The following is an 11,346-nucleotide window of genomic DNA, read 5'->3' as shown; positions in this document are numbered from 1 at the left end:
TTAGAAAACGGGAGAGGTCGATTGGAGATAATGTAAAGTTGAAGGTTTTGGGATTGGGAGAGGAAACAACAGAGTCGTGAGAAACGTTTTCTAAAAGGGTTGCTACTGCTTCCCCCAAGGAGCCCGCTATTCGACAGCTGCAGCAGAAGATCGAAGAGGGGAAAAAGAACCTGCCGATCGCTTCTTCCTCCCTCCCCCCTCCCCCCGCGTGTCGCCCTCTTTCGCGTCGCCTTCCGCGCATGCTTCCGAGGCTAAGAGCCCACAGCGCCTGCGCAGACGGCGACGGTGGTGGGGCTGCTGGTCAGACGGCTGCTCGGGCGGGAGGTGTTTTAGAAGGACTGTGGCGATTTTTCTCCCGTAGCTGGAGCGGCGACGCTGCCACTCGCCATCATGTCTCGGGGCTCGATCGAGATCCCCCTCCGGGATACGGACGAGGTGAGTTGGTGCGGGGGCGCCCCTTGGGCTCGCTTTCGGTGGCTCTGTTTGTGTCTGAAGTCGCTTTGGGGAAAGGCTGGGTAATTGGACAGCCCGCCCGCTTCCCTTGGAGGAGCTTGGAGCGGTCCTCGTGGAGTTGCTGGGAAGTTGGTGCTAAGTAAATCTGCTACCACTAATATTTTGTATGCGTTGCTTGTGCACACACACAGCATTTTTGGTTTCGTGATTAAAAGTCCTGAACTAGGGAGTCGGAAGACTTTTGAGTTCTCTTTTAGACGTCACTTGGAGCCAGTCCCTCCCCCTCAACTCAGAGATAAAAGCAATAGTCAACCACTATATATATGTATGTATGTATGTATGTATGTATGTATGTATGTCACATGTTTTTGCAATATATATATTGTGTAGAAAATTGCATAGTTTGCTCCATATAGTTTGCCAGAAACTGGCTTAAAGGCAAAACAAGCAAACAAAAGTACATGCATACCTATTACCCAGCAGTACTTTGCAGTTTTGATATCCTTTAACTTGTTGCTTCCCTTAACAGCTAATGATTTTTTTAGGGGAAGGGCAATGGAAGCATAAAAATATTTTTTATAAAGCACTGATCCATATGGATCTTGAATCTGCTTTACCAGTGTTAATTTTTCTTTTGTTTGGCTATATGGAGGTCACTGCTGTTACTGTCATTTTGCCTAGCTAGATTGTGTGTATTTAGAGAGTGAATACAAGATTGTTTAGAATAGAATAGAATAGAATAGAATTTTATTGGCCAAGTGTGATTGGATACACAAGGAATTTGTCTTTAGGAATTGTCCCTGCCTTTATATTAAAAAACAAAACAAAAAACTACCTTATCTCCAATATTGTTGAGAGCTCAGCAGATTTATACCTGTTCACTTCTTGAACAGGAGACTGAGATGTAAAAACGAAAAGAACAGGGCTCCCAGAACTAGCTGCAAAATCTAGATGACCATTACATGGTACAAAAAGTAGATTTTCAGTGTTAACAGCATTGTTCAAAACAATTCCATAGTGTAGAAAAACTACCACAAGCTTGCCAGGAGTTCCACTGAGTTTGGTCATACTTTTAGCTTACATTTACTGTTACTGTGCAGATGAAGCTAAATGTGTATATCTAATAAATAAATTAATAATAATAATAATAGGTTTCCACAGGAGGACAAATTTCTTCTGCATTGAAAAGTAATCAAATTCTGTGAATGAATCCTTAATATAGGATGAATACAAGGAAATCTAACTTTTCTGTGTTCTCCTGAGTAGAAAAGTTATCCCCTTTTAAATAATTTTAACCAAGGAGGGGGCTTAACACAATAGGAAATATATGTAGTGGGAATTACTTTTTTAAAAAGTTTTTGCTTTGTGATCTTATTGTATATGCTCTAATAACTAATAAAATATTGAATTATGAATGTTGTCATTTGATTTTTAGGTCATTGAGCTTGACTTCGATCAGTTACCGGAGGGGGATGAAGTTATAAGCATTTTGAAACAGGAACATACTCAGCTGCACATATGGATGGCCCTAGCGGTCAGTTGCATAGCAGTTTGCTCTATTGCATTTTCCAAAGTAGTAATTATTTTTGAATTCATTGATAATTTTATTTGACTTAAGGTAATGTAGAAACGTATAGGAATATATTATTGTTCCCTCATCAAGGTAATCATTTGTGGACGATTTGAATGGAATATCTGTATTTATTTTAGTATCAACATTTTTTCAATGAGGTCTACAATTTTCTTTTTTTTAAAAATGAATATGGTGACAGGATGTCACCAGAGTGGTGAGGTCAAAGATTTTGGTTTGTTTTGCAGTGGAAAAGGAAGTTCAAGAAATAAGCTAGATATATTAAGCAATAAAGTCAGCGTACTTACACTATCTTTTATCTTACCTCCATCTCAAATATTAACAATTCTGTCACTAAAATTGGTGCTTTTCCTGCTGAAATTGGTGGCATGATTTGAGGAGGCTCTTACACTCAAAAATGGAACTGGGTCTGTATGCAGCCCATAGGTTAGCCACACACACAAACACAAAATTTTTCATCAACAATGAAATGAATGACATGTTACAGATAGCAGATTGCTAAATGTATTTTCGGTTACTTTTTAGCTGGAATATTACAAACAAGGCAAAACCGAAGACTTTGTGAAACTATTAGAGGCCGCTCGCATAGATGGAAACCTGGATTATAGAGACCATGAAAAAGATCAGATGACTTGCTTAGATACTTTAGCAGCTTACTATGTACAGCAGGCTCGGAGAGAAAAAAACAAAGATAACAAGAAAGAGTTTATTACACAAGCTACACTGTTGTACACTATGGCTGATAAAATTATCATGTATGATCAGGTAAGATAATCAACTATGGTAATCCTGTTTGTTTTAGGTTATAGCTCACTGAAATAATCTTTAACAGATTAACACAGTTTGAAGGGACTTAATAGGTAATCTAGTCCAACTTCCCGCTCAAGCAGGAGACGCTACACCTGTGATGGTGAACCTAAAGCATGCATGCCACAGGTAGCACGCAGAGCCATATCTGCTGGCACATGAGCCGTTGCTCTAACTCAGCTCCAGTGCGCATGTGCATGCTGGCCAGCTGATTTTGGTTCACGGGAAGGCTCTGGGGAAGCGTTTTCCGCCTCCAGGAGGGACGTGGGGACGTTTTCACCCTCTCCAGACTCTAGGAAAATTTCTAGAGCCGGGGGGAGGGGGAACAGGTCAAGTGGGCCCAACGGAAGTGGAGAAGGGGGATCATGAGCGCATGCACAGGGGATGAGGCAGCATGTGAGGACATTGAATTATGGTCATTGGTACGCGCACGCAATAGCACACACATATTTTCAGCTCCTGAGGGGGAAAAAGTTTGCCATCACTGCCCTGTACCATTTCTGACCAATGGCATTCCAATCTCTTCTTCGAAAGTCTGAAGTATGACACTCACACAACTTTTGAAGGCAAGCTGTTCTATTGGTAGATTGTTCTCACTGTCAGAGAGTTCCTCCTTATTTCTAGGTTGCATCTTTCCTTGATCAGTTTCCACCCATTATTCCTAGTCTGACTTTCTGGTGCCTTGGAAAATAACTTGACCCCCTCTTTGTGGCAGCCCCTCAAATATTGGACCACTGCTATCATGTCACCCCTGGCCCTTCTCTTCACTAGACTATCCATGTGCAGTTCCTGTAACTGTTCTTCATATGTTTTAGTCTCCCTAATGATACTAATCAATGTTATATAGTTATGTCAGCAAAATATTGAAGGAGAGAGCCAGCATTAGTTTGTGGAGGAAACCTAGGGTATAAATCAACAGAAATGAACAAAAATAATTCAGAAATATATATCCATACTCTATATTGGAGAAATATTAATAGAGCAGATGGATAACATTTATTCTCTGAGCTCCTCAAATATTTTTCAGCAACAAAAAGAAGGATATGAGTAATGTAAAAATACAAGGCATCAGAAAGGGGTTTTTAGATCAAGACTTTGCTGCAGATACAAACAAGAGTTTTTAGAATCTCTATTAGCTCAAAAATTAACCTTTTCCTGTTGCAATTTGGCATCCTGATGAAAGAGGAGAAGAGACGCCAGAAATTCCATATAAAGGATTTCTGCCTGTTGGTAACTGGTTGTCTTATATACCCAGCTATACATCTCCACCCCATGTCCAGTCAGCGAAGCAGTGGAAGTGATGTGCCGGTGTCTGGAGGCTGTTGGGGCCTGGATGGGTGTCAACAAACTCAAACTCAACCCAGACAAGACGGAGTGGCTGTGGGTCTTGCCTCCCAAGGACAATTCCATCTGTCCGTCCATCACCCTGGGGGGGAGAATCATTGACCCCCTCAGAGAGGGTTCGCAACTTGGGCGTCCTCCTCGATCCACAGCTCACATTAGAGAAACATCTTTCACCTGTGGCGAGGGGGGCGTTCGCCCAGGTTCGCCTGGTGCATCAGTTGCGACCCTATTTGGACCGGGAGTCACTGCTCACAGTCACTCATGCCCTCATCACCTCGAGGCTCGACTACTGTAACGCTCTCTACATGGGGCTACCTTTGAAAAGTGTTCAGAAACTTCAGATCGTGCAGAATGCAGCTGCGAGAGCAATCATGGGCTTCCCTAAGTATACCCATGTCACACCAACACTCTGCAGTCTGCATTGGTTGCCGATCAGTTTCTGGTCACAATTCAAAGTGTTGGTTATGACCTATAAAGCCCTTCATGGCACCGGACCAGATTACCTCAGGGACCGCCTTCTGCCACACGAATCCCAGCGGCCAGTTAGGTCCCACAGAGTGGGTCTTCTCCGGGTCCCGTCAACTAAACAATGCCACTTGGCGGGACCCAGGGGAAGAGCCTTCTCTGTGGCGGCACCGACCCTCTGGAACCAAATCCCCCCAGAGATCAGAATTGCCCCCACCCTCCTTGCCTTTCGTAAGCTACTTAAAACCCACCTCTGCCGCCAGGCATGGGGGAATTAAAACTTTTTCTCCCCCTAGGCCGTCACAACTGTATATATGGTATGCTGGTATGTATGTTTGGTTTTTATATATTAAGGGGTTTTAAATTTGCTTTTAGTATTGGATTTTATTGTAGATTGTTTATGATTGTTGTTAGCCGCCCCGAGTTTTCGGAGAGGGGCGGCATATAAATCCAATAAAACTTGCAAACTTATCCTTTGCTATAGAAAAGAACTGGATGTAAAAGGAGGAGGACAAGGACACCTTTGAAGCAATTAGGCAGCACTTCAAAATAATGAACGTAGGAACAAAATGTGGTTTTGAAACTCTTTTATCACTTAGAATAGTTTGTAGCAATTTGTCCTAGAAATAAAAATTAAAGATAATTTCCTGTTTTTCTAGAATCACTTATTGGGAAGAGCTTGTTTCTGCCTTCTGGAGGGGGATAAGATGGATCAAGCAGATGCACAGTTTCATTTTGTACTCAATCAGTCTCCCAATAACATTCCAGCCCTTCTTGGTGAGTCTTCATATTTTGTCTTCACGGAAATACACGCAATTTAACAGTGTTGAACCCAGCATCCTTAACAGATTGTGATCTGTGTAACACGCAAAGGAAATCTGTTTCACTTTGGTATACAGTGGTCCCTCGATCATCGCGAGGGTTCCGTTCCAGGACCCCTCGCGATGATCGATTTTTCGCGAAGTAGCGGTGCGGAAGTAAAAACACCATCTGCACATGCGCAGATGGTGTTTTTACTTCCACCGCCGCCCGCCCTTCGCCCGCCACCCCGTTGCTCGCGCCTGGGGTTTCCCCGCGCGCGTGCCGCCCGCCCGCCCACGCCGTTGCTGGGGCCGCTTCCCAGCTGGGAAGCGGAGCTGGGATGTCCCCAAGCGCGCGCGCGTTGCTGGGGCGGCTTCCCAGCTGGGAAGCAGAGCTGGGGTTTCCCCAAGCGCGCGCGCACCGCCCGCCCACCCATGCCGTTGCTGGGGCCGCTTCCCAGCTGGAAAGCGGAGCTGGGGTGTCCCCGCGCGTGCCGCCCGCCCGCCCACGCCGTTGCTCGCGCCGCCGCTGGGGTCTTGCCGGGGCAAGAGGGGGAAGACCCAGGGAAGCCGCCCAGCAGCTTATCTGCCCGGCGGGAAACTCCACCATCTACGCATGCGTGGCCATAGGAAAAAAGGCACGCATGCGCAGATGGTGTTGTTTACTTCTGGGTTGAAAACTCGCGATATAGCGTTTCGCAATACTCGAGATCGCGAAACTCGAGGGATCACTGTATAGCGTCTCCTGCTGTAGGTAGCTAAAGTCCAAAATAAGCCCTCTTCCTTTTTTTTCCCTTTTTGCTGGAAATGATAGCTTCTTGCTCATTTTGGACTTTGAATTTAAATTTAGAAAATAAAAACTGGCCCCTATCGTGACTTTTAATGACTTTACTTAGTTTAGATTGTTAGATCTGTTTTTCCTATAATAAAAAAAAGAAGCAAATTCCTCCCTCTTCAGTACTAATAACTTGGCAGCACCACGTGCAATATGTGATGACTGCTGCAAAACCTGATTCAGCCTTCTGTTGAAAGAAACTGAGATTCAGAGAGTTGTTTAAGATGGCAAACGTAGAGGAGAGCTCAATAACAGTTATGGCTTAATCAGGCCTTGTGCTATTAATAAAAATAGTGCATTAGCAATTTTGAAATCTGCATCTGCTACACAACCAATACCAGTAGGATGTTGACAATTGGATTATGGGGAAATGGGGACATACTTGTGACTTATGTTTTTGTATACAGAAATACCTCGTCTTACGAACCTAATTGGTTCCAGGGGGAGGTTCGTAAGACGAAAAGTTCGTAAGACGAAACATTGTTTCCCATAGGAAACAATGTAAAATCTATTAACCCGTGCAACGGGGGAAAAACGCCGCCGCCCGGCTGTCACCTTTTGAAACAGCCAGGGGTGCTTCCCAGCGTCCTCCTGAACCCGAACGCCAAACCCGAACTTCCGGGTTCAGCGTTCGGGAGGCCGCAGAGAAGCCCCCCGGCTGTTTTAAAAGGTGACAGCCGGGCGGCAGGGCTTCCCAGTGGCCTCCCGAACGCCGAACCTGGAAGTTCGGCAAAAGTTTGGGTTCGGGAGGCCGCTGGGAAGCCCCGCCACCCGTCTGTCACCTTTTAAAACAGCCGGGGGGCTTCCCAGCGTCCTCCTGAACCCGAACGCCAAACCCGAACTTCCAGGTTCGGCGTTTGGGAGGCCGCTGGGAAGCTCCGCCGCCCGGCTGTCACCTTTTAAAACAGCCTGGGGGCTTCTCGGCGGCCTCCCGAACGCCGAACCCGGAAGTTCAGGTTTGGCGTTCGGGTTCAGGAGGACGCTGGGAAGCCCCCCGGCTGCTTCAAAAAGTGACAGCCGGGCGGCAGGGCTTCTTGGCGGCAGCGGCGGCAGATTTGTAAGAAGAAAACAGTTCGTAAGAAGAGGCAAAAATTTTCTGAACCCCGGGTTCGTATCTCGGGTTGTTCATAAGATGAGGGGTTCGTATCATGAGGTACCACTGTACCATCTTTTCTCTTTTCATGGAATAACTGCATTATTCTTTTAATATATTTGCTGTTGGTAAATTGTGAACTCCTGATGTCTCTCATATGCTTTAGAGATATTTATCATCTTTTACTGCTCTTTTGTAATAGGTAAAGCATGTATTTCATTCAACAAGAAAGATTACCGAGGTTCCCTTGCCTATTATAAAAAGGCCCTGCGAACTAATCCTGGCTGCCCAGGTAAGAACCAGAGCATGCACAGTAAAAAGGTAAAGGTTTCCCCTGCTCGGTTGTGTCTGAGTTTAGGGGACGGTGCTCATCTCCATTTCCTAGCCAAGGGATCCATTGTTGTCCAAAGACACGTCCGTAGTCATATGGCTGTCATGACTGTACACCAAAGTGCACAAGTACTGTTAGCTTCCCACTAAAATGGTGTCTATTTATCTAGTTGTATTTGCATGTTTTCCAGCTGCTACTCTTAATGAAAAGTCAGTATTTTATGTAACAGTTGTTTTGGGTTAAAAGTGATCGGTCCAAGGTCATTCAACTGGTGACTTTGATTAAGAAAGGAACACAATCTGTGTTTCTCTGTTCCCTAGCCAGCTTAGACAGAGCTGTAAAGCAATGTGAAACAATATATAAGTCTAAATGCTATTGCTATATATTGGTCACCTATGGAATTTTTAGCCCTCTTACATAACAGCTTTTGGTGAATAACAGAGATTATTACCAGAACCAGGAGCTGTTCTGTGGTTCAAATTTTAGCTAACACTCATGAAAATTACAGAGATGAAGTTAAAGAACTTTGTGGGGTTTTGTTCGGACTATATAGTGTTTTAAATTTGACCTACCAAAGATGCTTTGAATTTATGGTGTTATAAATCTCGGGAATACCTTAAAGCAGCGGAGCCCTTTCCTAAATTCATACAGTATCCAGAGGAAAAAAATTGTGGATGTTATAGACATGTATTTATGCCTATCATGTTTAGGCTGGAAATTGAACGAGAAATGCTGCACCACCTAATCTTTATACTTTAGATGAGGATTTTGGAGTAGCTCATCTAATTCAGAATTTTGTATTCACATGCAAAAAATGTCATTTATGCAAATGAATATAGGAGCTCTTGAGGAAATATGTGTACTATTATGTGCAAAGTGCTTTGGAGTCATTAATACATTTATAAATTAATTAATTAATTAATACATTAATACAATTACAAATGTAATAAGAGAACCTCTAGGTTAAGAAGGGAATATAAATGACGATGCCAGTATAATGTAGTGACCAAATTGCTGGGCTGACTTTGGGAAGACTCAGTTTCAAATCCTCCCTCCCAACCCATGAACGCCCATTGAGTGACTTTGGGCCCTTTGTTCTTTGATCCCAACCTACCTCACAAAGTTATTATAGAGAAAGAGTGGATGCGGGAGTGCTATATAGGACACCACGGTTCTTAAAAGAAATACAGTGTTCCCTCGATTTTCACGGGTTCGAACTTCGCGAAACGTCTATACCACGGTTTTTCAAAAATATTAATTAAAAAATACTTCATGGTTTTTTCCCCTATACCACGGTTTTTCCCACCCATTGACGTCATATGTCATTGCCAAACTTTCGCCTGACTTTGAAAAACATATTTTTAATAAACTTTAATAAATAAACATGGTGAGTAATAATCTAAATGGTTGCTAAGGGCATGGGAAATTATAATTTAAGGGTTTAAAGTGTTAAGGGAAGGCTTGGGATAATGTTCATAGCCAAAAATAGTGTATTTACTTCCGCATCTCTACTTCGCGGAAATTAGACTTTCGCAGGCGGTCTCGAAACGCATCCCCCGCGAAAATTGAGGGAACACTGTATAATTCAAATAAATAAACTTTGGAAGTTTACCGTATTTACTGTTTTTGTCTCCTAGCTGAGGTTCGGCTGGGCATGGGCCATTGCTTTGTAAGGCTGAACAAGCTAGAGAAAGCTCGCCTGGCATTCAGCAGGGCACTGGAACTCAATTCCAAATGTGTGGGGGCTTTAGTTGGTTTGTCTGTTCTGGAACTAAATAACAAAGAGGTGAGTGAGTTTAATCTAAAATGGTAGTATCCCAAGATCCTATGATGCTATGGTCAGTTTTTGGGGTAGCAGGAGGCCAACCATGGACATTTCACAATTTGAAATAAAAATCTGATGATTTATTTTTTTAAAATAAATGTGTGGCTCCTTTGGTTTTGAAGAAACAGTTGCTGAATAAGCCATTTAAAGTAGAAGTAATGGAACTAGCAAAGGTTGCTTAGTATATGCTTAACATCACCAGACTTGTGATATTGTGGCAGATTATCTCACATTGGCTTTTCTCTTCTCTCTGGATCACAGGAACACGGAGGAAGGAATGTAGTTGCACAGATTTTGTTGCATAGGCCTGAAATAAAGCACCCAATAAAATCTGTCCAAAGCTGAATCCGTTAATCTATATGTTTTGATGGTTATAAAATAATCAGATTCGTCTTGATAACATTTATTCCTATAAGCACAGCTCAAGAAAGAAATGGCTCCCAAGCTCATGCTAATTGATTTATTTTTAAAACAATCCCAGCAAAAGCCATTAGCTACTAACATGGTTTAATGTGATGAAGATGATTTGCACTGCGCTTAATCTTGGACTTATACACTCCTCTGCCCACTATCACAGCCATGAAAAAATAAAACCTTTTCCATTTGAATCATATACTGCTGTTCATGGCTTTGAAGGCAATTTTCTCATATGATAAGTGTTTTCTTATTTTTTAGAAAAAGCTGTTACTTTCCTAATTGATATACCATTATCAGTCTAGCCTCATTCATTTTCACAGCTCATTTGTGAAACAGACTGGGGTTTTTTTTTCCGGGTGGGAATGGCACAAGGTTGTGACCAGGATTCTGAAATCAATTTTAAAAAGAGCCCTTGAATTTTTAAAGACAATAACTAAGAGGTTAACATGCATTTCAATATGAATAAAAACTATCAATATTCCTTTCAGGCGGATTCTATCAAAAATGGTGTCCAGTTACTCTCTAGAGCTTACACAATTGATCCTAGTAACCCTATGGTGTTAAATCACTTGGCAAATCACTTCTTCTTTAAAAAGGTAAGACAACAAGAGTGTGTTTTGAGTTATGCTGCTAGCTGAATTTTTTCAAGCTGTTTCATAATGTTAGGCTAATTCAGAATTGCCTGAAATCATTCTTATTTTCCATCATTCCAATTGTGGGATGGAATTGCATTTTGTTTTTTATATCTTGTGGAAGTGAGGACATGCTAATGTAAATGATGAAGGTAATAAAAACAGGTTTCTTTGGTCTCTGTCTGTGGTATCCATCTGGTATATATATAAGCTGTAAGTATACATTTCACAGTGATGTGAAATTTGCAGACTGGCTTCAGGAGTTTCATTAATGTTTGTGTGTACGTGTGTGTGAGGGAGGGTGAGATATACATACAGGAATCATCTTTCAAACATTGGCTGAATTTGTATAATACACCAATCCAGACTTCAAGTTGGGACATATGTAAACTCAACTGTTATGATGGTCATACTTTAAGGCTTAAGGATTGTATAGGCAGCAATATCTTCAGGAAATTATAAATTATTACACTTGTAACAAATGGTCAATCTAAGGTGTCTAAGACTTGAATTTCAGTCCATACCTCATACCATGGGTGTCCAATCTTTTGGCTTGCCTATGTGCCACGTTGAGTCAAGAGGAATTGTCTTAGACCACATATAAAATATACTGCTCAAAACAAAAAAAAAGGAACATTTAAACAACAGAATATAACTCCAAGTAAATCAAATTTCTGTGAAATCAAACTGTCCACTTAGGACAATCAGTTTCATTTTGTTGTCAGCGGATTCAACTTTGTACAAAACAAAGTA

At 42.3% G+C, this 11,346-nt stretch overlaps 1 protein-coding gene across 1 annotated transcript in view; it reads left to right on the top strand.

Annotated features, from left to right (window-relative positions):
* The first annotated feature begins 247 nt into the window (after nt 1–247).
* The window catches only part of CTR9 (CTR9 homolog, Paf1/RNA polymerase II complex component), a 38,447-nt gene continuing 27,348 nt past the window's right edge, over nt 248–11,346 (top strand). The window contains exons 1-7 of the mRNA XM_070763179.1: nt 248–435; nt 1,889–1,987; nt 2,570–2,809; nt 5,320–5,437; nt 7,591–7,680; nt 9,357–9,505; nt 10,450–10,557. Coding sequence (XP_070619280.1) covers nt 391–435; nt 1,889–1,987; nt 2,570–2,809; nt 5,320–5,437; nt 7,591–7,680; nt 9,357–9,505; nt 10,450–10,557 — 849 coding nt within the window. The 5' untranslated portion in view covers nt 248–390. The remainder of the gene's footprint in view (nt 436–1,888; nt 1,988–2,569; nt 2,810–5,319; nt 5,438–7,590; nt 7,681–9,356; nt 9,506–10,449; nt 10,558–11,346) is intronic.

The sequence above is a fragment of the Erythrolamprus reginae genome, chromosome 1 (assembly GCF_031021105.1).
Source record: "Erythrolamprus reginae isolate rEryReg1 chromosome 1, rEryReg1.hap1, whole genome shotgun sequence".
Taxonomy (NCBI): domain Eukaryota; kingdom Metazoa; phylum Chordata; class Lepidosauria; order Squamata; family Dipsadidae; genus Erythrolamprus; species Erythrolamprus reginae.
Note: the sequence above shows the minus strand (reverse complement) of the source record. Positions and strands in the feature narration are given on the sequence as shown.